The sequence below is a fragment of the Alligator mississippiensis genome, chromosome 3 (genome assembly GCF_030867095.1).
Source record: "Alligator mississippiensis isolate rAllMis1 chromosome 3, rAllMis1, whole genome shotgun sequence".
In the NCBI taxonomy this organism is placed as follows: domain Eukaryota; kingdom Metazoa; phylum Chordata; order Crocodylia; family Alligatoridae; genus Alligator; species Alligator mississippiensis.
This window is the reverse complement of record NC_081826.1, coordinates 84,976,239-84,998,413: the sequence shown is the minus strand read 5'-3', so window position 1 is coordinate 84,998,413 and position 22,175 is coordinate 84,976,239. Positions and strand designations below refer to the sequence as shown.

The 22,175-nt window shown below is 41.5% G+C and overlaps 1 protein-coding gene across 3 annotated transcripts in view; it reads left to right on the top strand.

The window, feature by feature from the left end:
• Positions 1–22,175, top strand: part of TAF4B (TATA-box binding protein associated factor 4b) — a 106,618-nt gene that overhangs the window by 47,647 nt on the left and 36,796 nt on the right. For all 3 annotated transcript variants that reach the window (XM_019487024.2, XM_059724155.1, XM_059724157.1), the window contains exons 8-11: positions 606–741; positions 1,572–1,677; positions 10,386–10,555; positions 15,132–15,262. In XM_019487024.2, coding sequence (XP_019342569.2) covers positions 606–741; positions 1,572–1,677; positions 10,386–10,555; positions 15,132–15,262 — 543 coding nt within the window. The remainder of the gene's footprint in view (positions 1–605; positions 742–1,571; positions 1,678–10,385; positions 10,556–15,131; positions 15,263–22,175) is intronic.

Sequence of the window (22,175 nt, the reverse complement as noted above, 5' to 3'; positions counted from 1 at the left end):
ATTTATTATAACTCTTTTCTCTTCTACATTGACTACTTTTAAATTTTAAATCTTGATCCTCAGCTGGTTTAATACTCTCTTTAAAAATGTTGGCAGTTTTTGGGTTGCATGTGTATAATGACAGTTTAAGAATTGTTTATGAAAACCTGTTCATGTTAAAAGAATTCTGACTGCCTCTTGAGTAGTTGTGTGATACTGACCCTTTTGGACTTGACAGGTGGGTTCAGTCTTCTATTGATACACTGTTAAATGAAACTGGCAACAAGGTGAAAAGCCGTTAGTGCAATGAATTTTATAGAATTCAGTGAAACTGTTCTGATTGGAAATAGCATGGTGAGAGGTCTTCTGTTCAGAGCATTTGAACTGTTTGTACAAATAAATGTTTCTAGCTACAAATTTGAACTACTAGTAGGTTTTTATTGTTGTCATAAAGACAAAAAAAAAAGTGAGGTTTCATGAGCATATTTTTTTTCGTAACTGAAAGCCAGACTTGCATGGTTTCCCTTCAACAGATTTGGTTGAATGAGCAAGTTGATTGTATTCAGTTCTCTGTATACTTGGGTTTATGTTTTTCCTACATTTGATGTTATATGTACTATTTCCAGCTAGTACAACAGACATCAGGAGGCATGGGAAAACCAGTGGCCACCCTTCCACAAACCTCTTTGCTGACTCTTCAAACACCTGCTAATAAAAGGATGCCATTAAACACACTGATTCAGTCTAACCAGTTTCCTGCAGGTAGGGTTAGACTTAAATTTATTTTTATTTATTTTATTTATTTGTAATGTGGCACTTCCTCATTATAACATTAGCAGGATGATATATTGGAGGGATGTAGGAAAACGCCTGATTGTGTTGGAATCGATCAATTCTGTTTGGTGTCTGCTTGGAATGGCTTTCTCAGCAGAAGCTTGCCAGTGTTCTAGTTGCTGCTTGGGGTTTTTTTGCTTGTTTAGAAAATATGCCATAAAAATATGACCTGATTTAAACAATGCCTTTCACTTGAAAACTTGTCTGACTCCTCTTACAACCATCCCGTTGGTCCAATAAAGGAGATCAGCCATAAAGAAGTCCTTGCCTCTTGCATAATTCATGGATAGTTACAGCTACAATATTATTTATTTTTTGGTGTGGTGGAATGCTTCCCTCTCCCTACTTTGAGTGCTCAAAGTAGACTTATCCCAGTAAACTACTGTTTCTATAAACTGCTTCTGGGTTTTGGTTCTGGAAAGTCAGGATATTGATGAGACGTTTCCAAGTACCGGTTAATGTAAACCAAAGTTTACCAAATTAGGGACTCTTTCCTGACCAGCCTGTTTCAACATCTAACCTGTGCTAGTGAGAAAGGTAGTGATTTCCTGCTTTTTTATTAAGAAGAATGTTTTAATTTCTGAGCCATGCAAAGTTTGTAGAACATATTGCTCTTTTCCAATGTCTGATTTCCAAATAGACCGAAATGGCCCATTGCTGTTCAGTTTGGAACAGACACTTGCATTTTTAAGGTATGAACTGAATTGGTAGTCACTTTTTTGTTTTGTTTTCTGTTGTGTGATGTTGATACTTTTTAGGTTCCATTGTGAAACAAATCACCCTGCCAGGAAATAAAATTCTGTCGCTTCAAGCATCTCCTGTTCAGAAAAATAAAATAAAAGAGAATGGAACAACATCCTTCAGGTAAAAATAAACAGTCGGAAGTTTGTGTGGCTCTAGGAAGCAAGTCTTCAACAAAAGGCGCAGACAGCAATAGCAATTTGGGGATTTAAGTTTAAATAAAAAATAAATATTTTAAAGAATTCTGCTGGGTTTTTTTTATCTGTAAATGCTAATGGGGGGGGGGGGGTGGGGAATCTACAATCATTTGACCTAAAAATGGATACATTTGTTCTTGATGTATGGAGAATTGTACTGTTTGTGCTGGTGTTTTTTATCATGCAGTTACTAGTGTGTTACCTGCAAGTGTGTGTGTGTGTAAATATTTTGAATGAAGGACACATGTCAGTCCTCTGCCATATGAGATCAGTATTAGATAATCTAAAGTATTGTTATTTTGCAACAAAAGCCCTAGTTGGAGTTGAACTAAAAGTTACCTCTGCTCATTTCAGACAGCCAGATATCACTAAACTAATTTGGACTGTGCTGGTAACCTGTCAATACAGTATGGAGCTCTTTAACACATTCTTTATTACCTCTTCTTATATGCTTACCCCCGTAGTGAGAGGTGAGACTCTGACTAAATCACTAATTGTAGCTCCTGGGGAAAATACCCACCCTTTAGATGGCTACAGTACTTTTAAAGGTCTAATCTGAGTAACTCATTAAATTTCAGAACTACAAAATTGGTTTTCCTTATGGAAAGTCTAATGTTGGAACAGTGGTAGGGAGAGGCAGAGACTGCAATAAGCAGGTCACTTGTGACTTTAAATCAAGCTTGAAACTAGTCTTCTGCAGAGAAAAGATCAGGACATTATGACCTATAATCTATCAGCTAAATTCTAAACTCTAGCAGAAGTTCAACATAAATGTAAATTGATACAAAAGTAAAACTCCTTACTTACAGTAACATATAGCATAAATTTTCAGAGAAAATAGCATAATGGAAGACTGTCAGTAGTCAAAACATGGAACAAACAACTAACCCTCTTGAATTCATCATTTCTTCTGCTCCTTCAAGTTCCTTATCACCAGGTCCCTGTGTTGCTTTCTATGCTGGAATTACTTTTCTAGGAATGTGCACATAAATCTCTGCTTTTCCCTGGTGTGGTTCCAAGTGGATTTCTGCTTTTCAGAATTTATTGATGCTATCAAGTGACTTAAGTCAATGGGCATTGAGCACTTAACTAACCTAGATCCCTCTGAAAATTGCAGCCTGGACTTCTACTGAAGTTTAAAATTCAGCTGGTAGAATATAACTAAACTAAACTAAACTGAGAGTGCACAGCAGAGAAAGCATTTTAAATATTTCTTTACCAGTTGAGGGAGATTCTGATTTTAAATGCTGACCAGGTCTGTCTCCTTTCTTGTTTTCCCATTTTTATTTCCTTCTCTTCCTCCTAAGAACTGAAGAGCCCTTTTCAGAACTGAATAACTTGCATGTCAACTGTTCCTCAGATCCATGTGATTTTGATTTTTTTTTTTTAATTAAATGAATTTAAGCATGGTCCACTATAAAAATAAGATGTAAGCTAAAGCTATATATGGGTATTCAGTTTCTCCTTGGGGAGCAGTGACTCTCCCAGGAGAAACCATGAATGTACAGATGTTCAGGCTTTTTCTTCCAGAACACAAATGGCTGTTCCAGGAGCAAAATAACCAGGGAAGAACCAGCGTTTTTAAAAAAACTTCCAGGAGAGTGAACCTCTGTATGTGTTTGTCAGAATTCTCCCTAAATGCCTGAGAGGAAAGGATGGACTCTACAGCTTCTTGTGTAAGCTTCATGGCCCAAATTTTGCTGTATTTACAAAACAGCTTCCTGACAGATCCCTGCATCCTTAGGGATGGCTTCACCACCATGCCTAAGGGCATTTCCAAACGAACGTGGACATTTGTTTCCCTGGGGACAAGTAGCAGTGGCACAACACCTTGTGCCACTGCTGCTTGTCCCCAGGGAACACCTATGCCATGTGTGCTCTGGCATGTGGCATAGGAAAGGCTAGGGCCAACAACTATGATGGCCTCAGCAGCTTTACCTGGGGTCCTGGAGGCTTCCCTGGGCTGCAGCTGTGGGAGGAAGCCTGTCCAGAAGCTGGTGTGCAGCTCTGGTAAACCAGACTCCAGTTTTGGGTGGTGCATGCTGCCACCATGTGTACTGCCCCACTTGGTGTGGATTATTTTGACCCCTGGATCTACTCTCTTCCACCCCCCACCCACACCTCCCCCATACACAAGGTAGCAGTGTGGGGAATGCCTACACGTTCAGTGTGGCACCGCATACCATACGTCCACGCTCATCTGGACGTGGTGTAAGAGTGCTGATAGAATTCTTGCCCATTCTTCAGGTTGCTTCATCCACTCTACCAGTCGGAATAGTTTCACTTGGATTGCCTGTTTAAGGACCCAACTTTTAGTCCAGAGTAGCAGAATGTAAATTGGGGTTAAATACTTTTTTTCAGCATTCTTACCCCTCTGCCCCCAAACTCCCTGCAACAACAGAAATTTAAATAAAAGATGGAATAAGTCAAAATCATATACACTATTCAAACACCAGAGGGTGCCAGAGGCCCACTTTTCCTTCAGTATATTCTGATTTGGAAGATAAAGCACATCCATGTTACCTGGCTTGTATTTCAGTTACTGTGAATTTTGAGCAGAGACAACTGAACTATTCCCTTTCAGCCCTCCCTCAAAGTTGTCAAGCTGATCCCCTCCTTGAATTTTAACCTCCTAATAATTGAAAAGGGTCTTTGGAAAATTAACACAATACCAGAAGTCATAATGTTCCCTGAAATAGCTGTAGAACTGTATTGCATAGAGAGATCTTTAAAGTGAAGACAAGCCAATTTCCGGTAGGAAGGCCAGGCTCGAATCATTTGAAAATATTTCTGTCTGATGACCAGAATTTATCTTATCCCAGCTAAAAATGCACTTTAAGTGAGATGATAAAAAAGTGGAGTTATGTGGAGCACCACTTGAAATGAGTTGAACAGTATGTATTTCTTTGAAAAATGAAAGGCTTGTCAGGAATTGGAAATGATTGTTGAAGTCCATACAATATCATTTAATCCTTGCTAAGCACTACTTTTGTTGTACTTCTCTTCTAGAGTTGTGTTTTGGTAAGGAAAATTTATGCTTTACTTACCTGTGTGCAAATTGGTATTTCATTAGTATTTCGCATTTATTCATCCAGGCTAGTGACCCAACGTATAATACAGTTCAGCTTCATATGGTAGAGATGAGTTTAAAATCTGTCTGTAAAGTGTAAGAATTTTAAAAAAGAAGCCTGCTTGTCCAAACCAAAGCCCTTCCAGTATATATTATTAAAAACATTGTAGAAATTTAGTGACAGAGCTGGTTTAGATTTGTAATTGAAACACTGGTAGAACTATATAGCTTTGTTTTTCAACCTGTGGTCTGCGGACCCCTGGGGGTACACAAACTATGTCTAAGGGGTTTGCAAAAGATGACTATAATTAATTTAAAAGTATGTGTATACCCACATTTACGATTCACATGGGGTCTGCACCTCCATTCAACTTTTTTTAAGAGTCTGCAAATAGAAGTTTGAAAACCACTGCTTTGTAATATGAGGAAGATTCTGTTTAATTTGGCCATTGTAGTCTCTTTCCCTTCCTTGATACTAAATTTATGAGTTGGAAGGGAAAAGGAGATAATCTTAGGCTAAATTACAATGAAAATCTACCTGAGAGATAAGCCTATTCAATGTTATCTCTTGGCTCCTGTCAGGTAGGGCTCAGTGTTAAGTTTCAGTATTTGGCTTTCTGCTGGCTTATTGCGTGTGCTGTGTTGGTGGCTACAACTGATTTCATGAACTCCTTTACTAGCTGATCCATGGAAGGAGCTGTACTACACTGGGGCATGTTGTCTCAACTGCAGCAAAAAAATTTGTGGTGATGGTAGTTTATTAGGAAGAGGAAATTGAAGTATAGTTGTGAAAATCAATTAGCACTCAATTACCATGCACCAAAGGCCAATTTGCACATTTCCTGAAAGATTAAGAATTTCATTCTGCTGATGTGTTATGAACATGTATTTCAAATGGTTCAACCACTAATGGCAAGTAGGGGAAGGAAACTTGTTTTTATATGGTGACCTCAGCTTTCAGTCATCACTGTACTCCTATAACTGTTGTGAAACTCTTGGGATTTAGCTTTTACCTTGGCGTACTGAACTAGGACAGAGGACCAGCCAAGAAGTTCAGTTAGACTGAGGAATGAATGAAACTTGATTTAAGAACCAGTCTCCATTTCCCTAAGCAAATTATATATATGTGCTTGGCTGTAAAGAGGCATAAATGAAGGGGGTGGGGAGAGACACTTAACTTAAAAAGCACAAGGAGTGTGCACACCAAAAAATAAATGGTGCATAAGCCAGTTGAAGTAGAGGAAGAATATCTAATTTTAAAAAAAAATATCCTCTGTATTTAGATTACTATTGCTACATTTTGGGATCTTGTAGCACCTCTCTTTAAAACCAGCATTGACTTTCACTCAGAAAAACTAGGGAAGAAGCTATGGTTGTCTTCCAGTCAGAAAACAGCCTAGCCCAAACAGCATGCCATTTTACCTAGAAACGTTTACCCAAGAGTATGGGCAAATAGTTGGGCCTTTTAGTGACCTTGCAGGGTGTATTGTATTCCAGTTTGAGACCACTCTGGTAATGTCCAGCCAGAAGCTTTTGTCAATTCAAAGAAGCTCCGGAAAGCACTTGAACTCATCTCAGCTGTGATGTCTTCAAAGATGGAGAGGCAGTCTCTAGAGCGTGAAGGACCAGAGTCCAAAGTACCCCAGGTTCTTATTGCAGTGCCTACACATTGCAGCAGAGAGAGGCTTTTTTTTGCCTGTTAATCCTAACTTAAATAGTAAAAGACTTTGGATTGCCTAACTGCTAAAGCTGTACAAATATTTCTTCCATAAGAATTTTTGCTGAAGGATTTATGCAGCATATTAGCTTCAGATCTTTCATAGAAAGTTTGAATAGGTTTTCTTTTTCCATCCATTTTAATTAAACATTAACTTCATTTTGACTATTCCCAGTTCAGACATTTTAAATTCTGCATGATCTGAAGCTTGGAATTGCAGCAGTATTGTATCAAAATTATGCGCAAGCTGTATTTTAGCCCTTCTCTTTTCCTGCAATATACCCTCGAGCTTAATGGTTAACCTTGATCAGCCTGGCAGTATGCATCTTGAACTTTTCAGCTCTCACATTATTTCCCTTCCTTCTCCATAATACAGTAACAGTGCCCATGGTTCTTTTTGCTTCTGGGAGGGAAAGTACAAACTTTTTGGAATACAAATGGGAGCAATGCCACAGCACTGTTAAATTTGTTAGGTATTTTACCTCGAGAACAGGAATGTCACTAATTGCAGAGTTTGTGTAGTTGCAGAAAAGGTTCATCTTGGTTATGCAGCAGTTGGCCCTGAACTGATTTGGGTGGATGAGTTGATTCAAAGAATGAAACCTGGTTTGATTGATTAATTTATTGCAATATTAAAATAAATCTTATGGTAACTGCCCTGAAAATGGAGATTTTTAACCTTAACATTGTACTATTGTGCATTGGTATGAAGAGGTATTCAGTTGTTACTCTGTAGCATTTGTTAAATAATAAGCTTCTCATCTTGGGTTCTGTTGGAACTCCTTAGTGTGTTAAGGATCTAAATGTGTTTCTAAAACCTAGCAGATGTAATGAACTGCGAGATTGGGGATAAATTATTTGGAGTAGATCTTGCAGAATGAGGAAAATCATCTACCAATAAAATTTCAGAATTGAGGGGTGATAGGAAGTTGATTTGTTCTGAATACTTCCTATAGATAGCTGTGTTCTTTTTTTTTTTCTGTCATCTTTAGCCCTTCTCATATATTAAAACAAAAATAATTTCTGTCTTGCTTGGTGTCTGTGCCCTTCAGTCAGCATAACAGGAGAGGGGGACTTGTGTTGAATTCTCAAGCTTTAGCACACTTGTTTGTTCATGATGCATCAGGTGGACTACATGTATGACTGCTTGTTTTTAACAATAGATCATATGTGTATTATCATATTTCCTCACATCCATCTTGTACTCTTTCCGAAAAAATTGGCAGCTGATTTGAGGGGGAAAAGACTGTCTGAGTGGAAAAAGGAGTCCCAGAAGAGCTGGCTTTATCTTAAAGAAACCTTACTGAAAATGTAGGAACAAACCATCCTGATGCGCAGGAAAATTAGCAAGTATGGCAGAAGACCAGCTTGGCTTGGCTTTGGGAACTCTTTCATGAGCTAAAACACAAAAAGAAAGCTTTTATAAGAAGTGGAAACTTGGACAAATGACTGGGGAGGTGTATAAGGGTATTGTTCAGGCATGCAGGAATGAAATTGGGACAGTCGAAGCCCAATTAGAGTTGCAGCTAGTAAGGGAAGAGAAGGGTAACAAAAAGGGTTTCTACAAGTATATCATCAATAAGATCAGGGAAAGTGTGAGTCCCTTACTAAGGGGGTGGTGGGGGGTGGAGGGATGCAACCTGGTGATTGAGTACTTCAGCCTCTTCTACATCCTCTAATATCTTTTTCACCTCAGTCTTCACAGGCAAGGTCAGGTCCCAGACTACTGCACCAGGCAGCACAGTTTGGGGAGAAGGTGAGCAGCCAACAGTGACAAAAGAACAGGTTAAGGACTTTTTAGAAAGCTGGATGTGTACAAGTCCATAGGGCCGGGCATGATGCACCTGAGGGTGCTGAGGAAGTTGTCTCGTGATTGCAGATTCACTGGCCATTATCTTTGAAAACTCACGGCGATTGAGAGAGGTCCTGGACAATTAGAAAAGGGCAAATATAGTGCCCATCTTTTAAGAAAGGGAGGGGGGAGGATCCAGGGAACTACAAACTAGTCAGCCTCACCTCAGTCCATGGGAAAATCATGGAGCAGGTTCCCAAGGAATCAGTTTCTAAGCACATAGAGGAAATGGTGACTAGAAACAGTCAGCATGGATTCACCAAGGACAAGTCATTCCTGGCCAACCTGATTGCCTTCTGTGATGAGATGACGGCCTCTGTGGATATGAGGAGACCAATGGATGTGATATACTTTGACTTAGCAAGGCTTTTAATACAGTCTACCACAACATGCTTGCTAAGAAAGTACAAGTCGGATGAATAGACTGTAAAGTGGATAGAAAACTGGTTGGATCATCAGGCTCAAAGGGCAGTAATCAATGGCTTGATGCCTAGTTGGCAGCCAGTATCAAGTGGAGTACCCCAGGGGTTGGTCCTGGGGCTGGTTTTGTTCAATACCTTCATCTGTGACCTGGAAGATGGCATAGAGTGCACCCTCAGGAAGTTTGCAGATGACACTAAGCTGGAGGGGAGTAGTAGATACGCTGGAGGGTAGGGCTATAATTCGGGGAGACCTCGACAAATTACATAGTTGGACGACAGGAAACCTTATGAGGTTCAACAAGGGCAAGTGCAAAGTCCTGCACTTAGCATAGAACAATCCCATGTACCAGTACAGGCTGGGGACCAGCTGGCTAAGCAGCAGCTCTGCAGAAAAGGACCTACAGGTTACAGTCAACCTAGGGGTTAGTGTCGAGTATGAGCCAACAGTGTACCTTGGTTGCAAAGAAGCCTAACGGTATACTGGCAGATCAAGGCAAGTGATTCTTCCCCTCTATTTGACACTGGTGAGGCCACATCTGGAGTACTGTGTCCAGTTTTGGGCCCCCCACTAAGGGAAGGATGTGGACAAATTGGAGAGAGTCCAGCAGAGGGCAATGAAAATGGTTAGGGGACTGGGGCACATGACTTGTGAAGAGATGCTGAGGGAACTGTGTTTATTTGGTCTGCAACAGAGAAGACTGGCAGGGGAGGGGTTGAGTATAGCCAGCTTCAGCTACCTGAAAGGAGGGGTGGGTTCCAAAGAGGATGATGCTAGACTTTTCTCTGTGGTGGCAGATGACAGAACCAGGAGCAATGGTCTCAAATTGCAGCAAGCAAAGTTTAGTTTAGATATTAGGGAAAACTTTCTCACAAGGAGGGGGTAGTGAAGTGCTGGAACAGGCTACCCAGAGGGGTGGTAGAATCTCTATCTTTGGAGGTTCTTAAGACCTGGCTAGACAAAGCTTTGGCTGGGATGATATAGTTGGGGCTGGTCCTGCTTTAAGCAGTGGGTTGGACTAGATGAGCTGCTGAGGTCCTTTCCAACTCTAATTTTCTATGATACTATGATTTATTGCTAAAACAGTCATACATGTAGTGGTAAGTTTGCATGCTTTAAGCAGAGAAATATGATAATATCAACTTCTGCAATTTGCCTCTGCTGGGAGAGAGAAAAACTAATGCTACACTTTTGTACAAGGTATGGAGCCCAGTGAGCACATAGGACTCCCTAGCTGCCGGTTATGAACACATTTATCTCCTTTTCCTCCCCACTTGCCTCTCCCACCTGCCCATGGCATACTGCAGCTGGGGAGAAGTAGGGGGGGGAGGGGGAATGATGGAATAGCCATAAAGTTTTGCTTCTCCTAGTGGCAGCTGCCTGTGGGTTGCCCCCTCCCCACCTGCAGAAAATACTGTACATGCCAATATTTTCAAGGAAACTTCTTTTTGTTTTCTCTCTCCATTCTGTCTTTCAAAAACAAGGCATGTGCTTTAATTTTGTTCAGTGTTATATGTGAGAAAATATGGTAATTCTGAAAAATTATGATAAAGGAAATATTTTTTTTTCTGGTAGAGATGAAGATGATATCAATGATGTAACTTCTATGGCTGGGGTCAACCTTAATGAGGAGAATGCATGCATCTTGGCAACAAATTCTGAACTAGTTGGTACGGTGATCCGATCTTGTGCAGACAATCCATTCCTCTCCTCAGAGGTGCTGCAAAAGAAAATTTTAAACATAGGTAAGAACAAATTACCTTTTTTTGTAATGTGCAATTGACAATCTGAGTTCAATGCTTAAATAATAACTTATTTATTTTCACAAGTGTTACTTTGAAGATGGGATTGGGTTGTATTATACCCATTGTCTTGTTCATAAAGTTGTGTTTAGTTTGCAAAGTGGGAAAAAAAGCTATGCTTCATTTCTACTTCAGCTTCTAACTAGAAAACTGGCTCTTGGTTTTGTGACTGGAAAAACATTTTGTAGAATAACCTGAAGGGGGGAAAAATAGGAACTAATTACAAACTTGGAAAAACATCACAGCTGTTCATACGCTTTTTCCCTGGGTTACTTCATCTCTTCAGGATGATAGGGCTATAACAGATAGAGAGCAGTGTGAGTTACCCATTGGGATGTGATGGTGGTTAGATCAGATTTCTACATATACAGCACCTGATGGAGAGATTAGAGTAACTGCTGCTTTTTCCCCCGAGTGTAGGGGCAACTCTCAGACTCAACTATATTGCTTATGTATGCTATAGATGTGGGCAGAATCTGCAATGTACATGATCTAGAAAAGCAGCCATGGAACTGCCTGTTCAATAAAGCATTTCTCTTTAGTAAGGAAGTGCCATTTCCTTCTCCTCTCTTGCAGCTGTGGTAAACCTTTAAAAAACCATTTTCAACACTGTCTTTTTTTGATTTACGTAGCATCTGCTGCTTGATGCAGTAGGATGCTGAGGAGGACTACTGTTTCCTTCTTCAAACCCCTTAAGCCCATTTGTGCTTTGATGAATACAAAAACTTAAAGCATGTTAAAAGAATTGGATAAGAGCATAGTAAGCCCAGTCTCTAATTTATATGCATGGATTTATATGTATTTGTGCATGTTATAGAAGTTTGATAGTCTCAGTTTGCCATGCTCTGCCATTGGCGAGTATTAGATTATATGCTGTTCAGAGTCAGGAGTGTGTATTTATGCAGCCCCTAGCTGTCTGAAGCCCCAATCCAGTTTGGGACCTTCAGATTCCATTGTGAGATTCTTTTTTTAAATTACCTTGGTTTCCTTGTTGTTCTTGTTCTTCCTAGTCTTTGCCTGGCAGCCTGCCTTAATCGAACATTAAGCTTGAACCAGTTAAGTACTGTCAGGAAATTCCAAAGTGTATATGTGCAGCCATAACTTTGTGTGTGTGTTACAATAGATTACATGGCCATGCTGTTTTTTCAAAATGGAAGAAAATACAGTGAGATTTGTTAATACGGTACCCTGAAAGATTACATATCCCTAAAAACACAGTTAGCTTAAATCCATGTAAGCAACCTGTGAGAAGTACTGAATCCAGGAGCAAAGAACACCTGGATTTCTGGTCCTTGCTCTCAAGATTATTTAGGCATTTTTAGCCAGTGCCTCGAACATAAAATTTTAGAGCTGTCTATTTAATCACAGTTAACGTGAATTGGTTGTTGCATTCATATTTTTAATATGTTAATTGCACACATGGTTTTTGAGCCAGCACCTGGGCTCTGCTCCACTGCTGCCTCCAGGCCACCCAGTGAGGCAGTGGTGGCAGTGCAGAGGACCACAGGGCAGCCCAGGCACAAGCTCTGGGTGGCTGCAACGGTGGGGGTGCACAGATTCACAGGAGCAGCTGCAGCCTGCATGCTGTGTGGAGCAGCACTGTGCTAGTAAGTCTAGAGGGGGAGGGGAGAAGAAAACAGTGGGGGAGGGTCAGATCGAGGGCCGTCACAGTGAGGGAGGGAGTAGGGCAGAGGCTGGAGTGAATGAGGCCCCAGGGCCAGGATGGTTCATGGGACAGAGCTTCAGGTGGCTCATCTGGGGAGGGGGGCAGGGCAACTCCCTGCCACTGTGTGCACCTTCGGGTTAAGCATGAGGGCATGTACCCCCTGGATTTGTGTGCAGGGTGGAGGCGGGCTGCCGGCTGGGGCTCTGCACCCTGCTGCCTTTGCCCCGGGAGCTGCATGATGCCATGTTTTGCCTCCCGCTGCCAAGTGGGCAGGGGACATAGCATGGCCAGTGTGCAGCTCCCCAGGGCAAAGGCAGCAGAGCACAGAGCCTCAACCTGCAGTGGGCAATCTGCCTCTGCCCCACACAAATTGGGGGACACATGCCCCCCCCCATGCATCCCTTGGTAGTGCATGCAGTAGTGGGAAGCTGTCCCCCTCTTACCCCTAGGTGAGCTGCCTTACTTTGTCCCTTACTGTGGGGGGCCTTGATCTGCTCCCCCACCCCTCCCCCTCCTCAGACTTGCATAGACACTGGCATGGCACTGTCCATGTCTGCCCCTTACTTCCAAGCCATAGTACCCTGCATCCTGCTAGGGTGTGCATAGACCCCCTCCTCCCCAGGCTCCAAACCCCCCACACACCCCCACAGCCCCCGCACACTGTCATAAATGCCCCCCCAACCATACAATGTACCTGCATAATTTTGAGTTTTTAGCTGTGCAATTAAAATCGTGATTAGTTGCAACTAATTTTTTTAATGGTGCAACTAATCGCAATAAAATTTTTTAACCTATTAAATTTGTAAGGAAGGACCAGAGCACCTGTGATCTCCTTTCTCAGGAGAGCAGCTTCATTACAAGGGAGTCTAGTTCCCTGAATCTTAGTCTTGCCTGCATAGTGGTCTAGCTTGAATAGGAGATGCTGAAACTGCCCCAGTCCTAGCCTTGCTTCTTGCCTGGTGGTTAGGGCACTCTCTCCTAAGGAGACCACTATGTACAAGGTGGGCACTACAACCCATGCTTCAAATGAGAAATGAGCCAACTATTTTGACTCCATGGAAGCAACTTAAGTATCCAAGTTCAGGAGTGGGTCTGGAATTGTTGTCAATCTGAAAGTCCCATAGGCAGATAATTGCAGCCTTGAGTTAAGTGTCCACACTGAAGGAAAGGGGCAGAATTTCAGACACACTTCGCATGCATTTTGTCAGCTAGCTCAAGGCCCCCCCTCTGCGTTCACCTCCCATCTTGTAAATCCCATTTGTAGGGATGCTTAACTTCCCCCTATGCTGTGTAGGGAGCTCTGGATTGTGACTTCCATACTGAAGTTCCTCTGTAAATCTGGACCTCAGTCTTAATTTCAGTGTACCTTTTCCTTAAGGTATCTTGATTTTTAAAATTATACACAAGAATTAGTTTGGGGAGAAACGCATAGTACTAGTAATCAGAATGTTTTAGAAAAAAGGAAGCACTATTTTTAGCATTTGTTCCTAACTGACTTGTAAACTCAAGGAAGTGAATATACCCTTAAATACTTAAGTACCACATAAAACACGGGGTACTTAATGACTTGAGGTGACACTACAGGAACTGTTTTGATTATATGTAAAGTAACTTCATCTCTTTGTTAGTATATGAACAGGGTGCCTATGAACCTGCATGAAAATAAAGGCAAACAAAATAGGTGATCATTTGGGGCAGTGATTCTCAAACTTTTTTTTCGCAGACCGCTTGAGAATTGCTGAGGATTTTGGCAGACCACTTAATGTTTTGTTCTACAAATCAAAGCACACAACTTGCATTTTAATATCATTAGTCTTGCCTTACAAGTCAGATATTCTCAATTTGTTCTGCAACCTTTCCGCAGACCACCTGAAATGGAGCTTGTGGACTAGTGGTGGTCCGTGGGCCACAGTTTGAGAACCTTTGATATGGGGTGCATGCTGTATAAAGTGCGGTAGCAAGGGCAAGAAAATTTAAAACACTGAAGTGCGTTGGTTATCTGTAGTTGAATTACTGTCTGCTTTAAAAGCCCCGGTTATCCCATTGTGCTGAGTGTTTGTTATCCATAGGAAGACTTCTCCATTGGCTTTCTGCAACTGAGAAGATTGTAGAGGTGACACTTTGCTTTGGGGGTAGGGTCCAAGCAAAGTTATGTAGAGTTGTCACCATTCTTGACCACAGCTATTGAAATAGCTGGCTCAGCAGACAGCAGCAATAAGAATGGCAGCCTGAAAGAATGGGTTAGAGGGGAAAGACATTCTGACCCCAAATGCATGAGAGGTAAATTTCCCAAGCTGTTACTTTAAGTGTGCTGGGTCAGTCTAGCATATGCTGTTTGGTCAGGGTTGGGTGAAAGGAGGTCCAGGTTTGCATGCCTGGAGTACACTGCAAAAAAAAAAACAAACCAAAAACCAACCAAAACTGTTCATTGAAATAAATGTCATGAGTTGTTAACAAGTGCAGTGTCAAACAGGGCAAAATGTAATTCTCTATTTTTTTTAATTACTGAAATTAACAGAATATGGCACTAATTTCTACAGTGACTATTTCTCCCTTCCGAACATGAGGCTTGATTTGTGTTCTTATTAACTTTGTCCTATAAATGACCTTGCAAGGAGAATGATTCTAGAGGCTAAGTGAAACAATGTCTATATTTTCTGAAGCTTCAGGCTAAGTTTTATTAATGTAATGTCTAAGATCTTTGAAGTTGTGACTTTACCAGGAAAATCATAATCTCCAAACCTTTATTCATAATGGGTATGACTTCCAGGGGGAACAGAATACCTGCTGTGCTAATTATTTCAATTATCAGCCACTACTAAAACATGTAATGGATTTTCTCTGCTTCCACAGGTAAAAGGCATGACATTATGGAACTTAACTCTGATGTTGTGAACTTGATCTCCCATGCTACACAGGAGAGATTACGAGGGCTCCTAGAAAAACTGACTGTAATTGCTCAGCATCGAGTGACAAACCATAAGGTAAAGGAAATCGTTAACCAAGTTTTTGCAATCAAGGTTTTCCTTCTTTGCAGCCTTCAAGGTAAACTCTTTCCATGTACAAGCGTGCGCATACAGTTCATGCATCTTTAATCTACTTCAAAAATATTTTAAAGTTCTTTCCTAATAGCCAATTACAGTTAATCCTGATGTTTATCTTTGTCGTCTTAGATATGGGCAAAACATGGTAAGCTTCAAAAATATATTCAGACGTTTAATGGAAATGATATCTTAAATGCAGTCTTAAACCTTTTCTGCACTTTTGGCATGTGCTATTATCAATATCAAAATGTTGTTTAAGTGGTTGGTAGGTCTGGGTTGACTTCAGTGGAGCCGGAATTCCACCTTCAGCATTTGCTCCTGTTACCTCTCTTAGCTCTGAAGTACTGTTGAGTGTTGTGCTGGTATCTGTTTTTTTTTTTTTCTTAAATTAGGTTTTAGACATGGGACCAGACTCTACCCCATGCTTCACTGAAGACTGGTGGTACTATAGGTGTAAATAAAGGGTGAATTAATGTGCAGGACCTTTATTACTGTGATAGGGTTGCAGGAATTAGTAAAACTAGCTTAACTTTCTTATCTTCAGTTTGTGTGTCTTTGAAGGCCTGGCAGTTAACGTAAACTGAACATATTTCACACAGAGGTATCTGGAAGATGTTTTAAACATGGCACCCCAGTGCCATTTTAGGCACTTCCCAGATTAAAATCACGTTAAGTTTAGTGGTTAATACCATAGACATCTGAGAGGAAATATTATACCCTTGGAAAAAAAAAAATTATATATAATTGCAAAGAAGAGTAGCCATTACTATACCCTCCAGAAATAGTTTTATGACTTGGGCTTCAATGTTCATTGTAAGGAATGTTTAAGGTCCTAATATTTTTGTTAAAACAAAGGAGCAAAAAGTTTGCAGAAAACCTCAGCTTGTATTTAACATGAACAAATTAACAGCTAGGAAATGTCAGCTTCCAAGGGACTATTGTGCAGTAGTTTTTAAATATGAACATTCAGGCAGTATTCCCTGTGAATGTGCTGTTTAAATTAAATAAATAAATAAATAAAAACAGCAGGCCTGAACAATTTTTGCTCCTGCATGATTCCCATACTTGCATTAGAATAAGTTTCTCTCACTGTTACAGCAGCTCTGTTTCAGTGTTGAGTATATTGGATCCTAACACAAATCTGTTTCCTGTGGTGTTTGTTTGCTATATAGTACAAATGATAAACAGTAATATACCCTGAACACCAGTGCCACAGTGACTTTCAGAAGGTTTTCTCCTTTCTCTATAGAAGAGCTATGAGAGTGCATTTTCAGTATTTGAATCTTGTATTTGTTGCCAAGTTTTTTTTTATAGGAATCTTTACAACTGCTTTTTAAAGTTGTACTTGGAAAGGAATTTAGGCAGAGTAACAGTGGACTTTGAATAATGGGGCTTTGAGTTTTTAAATACAGACATCTTTGACTCCGTGTTTCCTAGCTTGTTTAGAAGCTTGTTTCATTTAGACCCAGCACTCTTTCCTGCCTATGCAGGGGGTCGGACTTGATGATCTATTGAGGTCCCTTCCGACCCTAACATCTATGAATCTATAAGCTGTCAAGAGCTCTAATGGTGCCTGAAGTAGTCGGAGCTTGCTGCTGCAAACCAGAAAATTGACGTTAGGAAATCTAGTCCAAAGTAATTCTCAGCTAGGGCGCCATAGCATCCTGGAGTGCCTTGAGACCCATAGATTGTAAGGGCTGGAAGGGACCTTGCAAGATAGTCAGGTCTAGCCCCCCTGCACTAGGCATGGTCTGCAAATATGATTCATAAGATAAATTCAGAGATTTTCAAACAAATCCATAGTTGTAAACTTTTGTTCTTTTGCAATATAAAAACTGCTCAACTTCCTGTAGGCAAAAAAAAAAGCGGGGGGGGGCGGGACTATTAACTAAGAGCTGGCATTTTCTGAGAGGTACCTCAAATTTAGCCAGGGGGACCTTGAGTCTAAGAAGGTTGAGAACCACTGAGCTAAAGTGTATGCTCCAAATTCTCTGAAGAAAACCTCTAGAAGCCTGCATACTAGCTCTTGAAATTTCTGAATCCCTACCAAGACTTGGAGTTCTGGAAATGTTTTTGCACATTGAAGGAGAAAGACAGATTTCCACTTGTCATCTGAGCAGGAAACAACAAAGGGGATTTCTGGGCCATGGTCTTAGTGTAAAATACAGATTTCAGTCAGTCCGCTCCTGTGCCAAAGGACTGGGCCCTGGCAACTAATACGCACTGACTAGTTCAAGAGTTGTAGAAGCAAAGATGGAAAGATGATAATTCTGCATCAGACAGACTTGCTCCCATTTCTTTGGAACAAAGATTGGAATAGTTCACAGTCTTAAAGACAGCATTGGACAGAAATGCAGACCTTGGAAAAACAAGCCTTTGATCAGCCCTCGTTTTTTCCATAGGTAATGCTTTCTTATGGGGACTTGCTGCATAATACAACAGAACTTCTTGAACTGCCTTTTTTTAATAACCAAATCAGGGGTCTATTTAAACACATCTCACTTATTTAAAGAGTAATAAATTAGATGGACATCCATTTGGAGAAAAAAAAGGTAAACAGTAGGCTTATTGGGACCCCAGTGTAACTCTTTTCCTTCCTATCCCTCAAGGCATGATTTTTCTGACCTTGGATAGGTATTCATTTGCAGCATGGGAATGTATGGTTACTGTGAATGAGTTGTTTTTTCCTTGGGGGGGGGGGGGGGGCATTCACAGATCTAGATTTGCACATGCAAAAAGCCCTATATCTCAGATGTATGTCTACCTGCAGGAGGATTTGAGAAACACCCTCATATCTTTTGGATGATATTCAATTGAAAAGATTGGTTGGTATCACTGATATGGTGAAAGCACAAAGAAATCCCTTTGGGTAATAAGTCGGGCCAAAAGCAAATAACTTGCAGGATAGAGATGTAAATACTATAGAGACTGCCAATTTCCAGAGCACATGCCTAGTAGCTGCTGCTTTAATCCTGAAGGAAATGATTTCTGAAGTAAAATCTGCATTTCAGAGATCACTGTCACACAAGCCTTCCCTGTTCTATACCTCATCAGCTTATCACTTACTCAACTTTTCATTTAATAAAAACTACATTTTAAAAAATGACTGTTTTAAAACCTGCTATGGAGTTAAATTGTGAATAAAAGCAAGGCCACTGATAGTGGAGCTCCTATTTATCCTCTTTAATTTAACCCCGTTATGCCTAGTTAAAACAACATACATTATTGGATCAATTTTAATTGTGCTACAGCAGGGGTGCTCAACCCCCAGCCCTCAGGCCAGGTCCAACCTCCAGAGCCATGTCATCTGCCCCTGTGGGGCTCCCTGCAGACCCTGTAGGGCACCCTATGGGCCATGGCCCTGCATGTTAAATCAGGCATGCAGGGTGGTGTGAGGCCTGATCCCAACCAGGCATGGGACCCCTGGAACCCAATCCCAGCTAGATGGGGACTGGCCTTGTGCCATTCATCTGGCCTACTGTTGGACTCAGACTGTAATTAGCACCTAATTAGCACTGCCCAATTAACAGCTGACTCAATGGTCTGGTTCCAGGTGGGGTGATCTTTGACCCCACACTGGCTAACAAATTGACTAGGCATATCTATCACCACCCTATCAATCCAGCAACTGCTTGTACTATGACTAACTAAGGAAACTTGCACACTAATGTGTAACTGAAACTAATTAATTGGTTTATTAACAATGGGTAAATTATAAATAACTTGGACAACAGGGACAAGAAGTCACAACACTAACTAAAAACCAAGTACACAGCCAGTAGCATTATTCCTATAACTCCTAAAACCTATACCTAACTGACCTAATACCTATTTTACAATTCAGTCCCTGTAGAGGCTCAGCAAAACATTAACCTCAGAAGCATTATTGACTCGGGAATGATGTGTATGAACTTCATTAAATGAGGGGAAAACTTTATTAAACACTGGATCTCCGCTGTTCCAGATCACAGTGAGCATAGATCACACCAAGGGTGATGATCTGGTGATGGCTTACCTTTCGCTTTAGGGGAGGGAGGAGAAAGGAACCAAGGAGAGGGAGCGAGCGGGTGACACTTATGCCGGAGGGCAGAGGGCTGCCACTCGAGCATACCTGGGGAGAAAATATGTGCACCCAGGGAGAAAATCGGGGGAGCCAACGCTGACCACTGTCACTGGGAGATCGCAACCAGAAGACCAGCAGCGGTGAGGACAGGTGGAGTCTTGGAAGTACAGGTTGTTGGGGATGATGGCCAGCTCTATGGCGGCCTTGTGAAGGGTATACTCGGCTCATCGGACCTCTGCAGTTGCGGTGTAGTTCAAGGCACAACTCTGCACAGCAGTCGCCTGCACCAACGCACCAGTACACCACCAAACCACTTCCACCTTGTTCATTTACCATGCTTCTATCACCTTCTCACACACACCAGACTCGGATGGTGACGGTCTCTTTCTTGCTCACAGGACCCTCTCAGCACCCACACAGACACTGGCCAACACACTAACCCCCGACTGAGCAAAAGACGGACCCATGCCACAGGCCACACAAGGCCTTATGTATGAAAAGTGCACGTGGCCCCACTGGGCTCTGCACATGGCATACTTTTGTGCACTAGGCACTCTTTTTCAGCATCTCTTTTGCTAACTGAGCATGCTTCCAAGTAGGCGATTATCCAAAGTTCAACAAATGACCTATGTAAGTCGTGATGCATCTGTGCATATCAGCTGCTCCCAGAACCAGCCAAACAGGTGAGACTAATGCCATGCAGTGACAACACATAGGAGGTGCACGGGGATACACATGCACCCCCTGAGAGCACTGGTGTACCTTCTGACAGCAGTGTTCCCAGGCAGGGGGGGCAGGCAAGAGCACTGGTCTGTCCTGTCCTGTCTCCACACGTGGCCCCCCCCCCTCCCCCCGGCGAGAGTGCTGGCCCCAGGGAGTGTGGGCACCAGGAGAAGTGGTCCCCTGTGGTAGATCACGCTCACCTGGAAGTGCCAGCGGCACGCTGGGAAGTGCCAGGATTCTGCCCCCCCCCCCCCCCCCCCCCCCCCCCCCCCCCCGCCTTGGGCATCAGTTGCCTATGATGCCATGGACTTGGACCCAACCTTGTCTCCAGCACCAGAGCTAAAAGTGTGACCACTGCTGTGCTACAAAGAAGAACCTAGTTCTCCCAACTCTTACAAATAGTGTATGCAGATTATGAAGGAAGAAAAGCAAGCCTGTTTTAGTAGCTGTCACCTTGTTATGTGGTGGTGTGATCCTTGGGATACACGAACAAGAAGAAAATGTGAGTGAAAGGCATTCATATCCCAAAATGTCAGTCACTAAGCAAAGCAGAAGTATACAATGTGGCTGTGTGCACATCTTGTGTGCACATTATTTTTTATCTTCTTGACCTAATTCTTCCCAAGATATAGTCTTCTATGAACTTTCACTTGCAAAGTAAATTAGACTCTTCAACCTACTAGATTTCTGAGGGAGTCACAGATTAGTTATAGGAGAGCCAGTAGGTCTGACTGACTTAAGTTTGTTTTTGATAAGTCTCAGTATCTTCATTAAGGCATTTAGGTAGTCATGATGCGTTAGAATATAGTTTTCATGTATAAGGTAAAAATTTAGAGAATAGAACAGGACTAAAATACCAACTTTCAACATGGAAGGTTAATAGTAAAGTACCCAAGGCTTCCCCATGATTGTTTCCTTAATACATATGAACAATGTGAATAGAGCTGTAGAAAAACTTAGATGGATCCATATAGGTAACAAAATTAAAGGATTTTAAAGAACATCCACTGGGATCTTTGGTCTTAAATTATACAAACGTGTCTGGAAGAAATCTGTGCAAATGAGCCCAAGGTAACAAAGCTAGTTCAAATTGCTCCTACATTTTTGATGGGCTCTAATTTATAACTACATGTGAGGGAGAATTCTGGGCATCATTGAGCTATTGACAAATGTGAAACAGCAGACAAAAATGTCAAGTTAGGTTGTATCAGGGAGCGGCTACAAGCACCTTCATACTTTGTTATTAAAGCAGTAGTTCAGCCTTTTTACATATGGAAATAGCAGCATATCTCCCCCAGAATTTCATCACTTTCAGAGTCTAGAATGACCTTTTCAGCACATTATGAAATATGAGAATATGGGGAAATGGTTGCTATTTGGATTGGTGTTCCTTCTCTTATATTTTGCAGCTTATTCTGCATAAGTGACACAGCTGATCCTTTTTATAAGAAAGTTTAAAGCCCCTTCAATTTAGTTGTTGGTCTGAGCTAAACTAACGTTTCTCCTCCTGAAAGGGCCTCTTGTTTCACTTTGTTCCACTGGACCCAGGGTGCATTATGGGAACTAGTATACCAAACCACAGCTGCTTCGGTCAGAATTCCCATTTATTCACAACTGCATGATGATCAAGTAAGGAAATAAGGAGTTGCGTATAGAGTACATAGCTGCTTTTGAACTTGATGCCAGGTATGTTCCCACTGAAGGCACATATAAAGACTCCTCTCCAAACTAGCAGTTGTGGAGACACTTTAAGGGCAATGTGAAAACATCTTTCATGTATGCGTGCATGCTTGCAAAGCTAAGGTAGAATATTTGGAGTGTGTTGGATGCATGTTAACCTGTCAAGCTAAACTGCACAGATGTTTTTTGCAGTGGAAATTACTCTTTTCCCCACCCCCCCCGGCAAAAAAAACAAACCACAACTTAAACTTGCATTGGAGTGGAGAACTGTAAATATCCCATAACATAACATGCAGATGTAAGGTACAATAAAATGCACTTGTGTCATCCTAGTCTGGAAACAGTCTTGTCAACCTGATGGTTCTGTATTTTGCCTTTCAATAAATT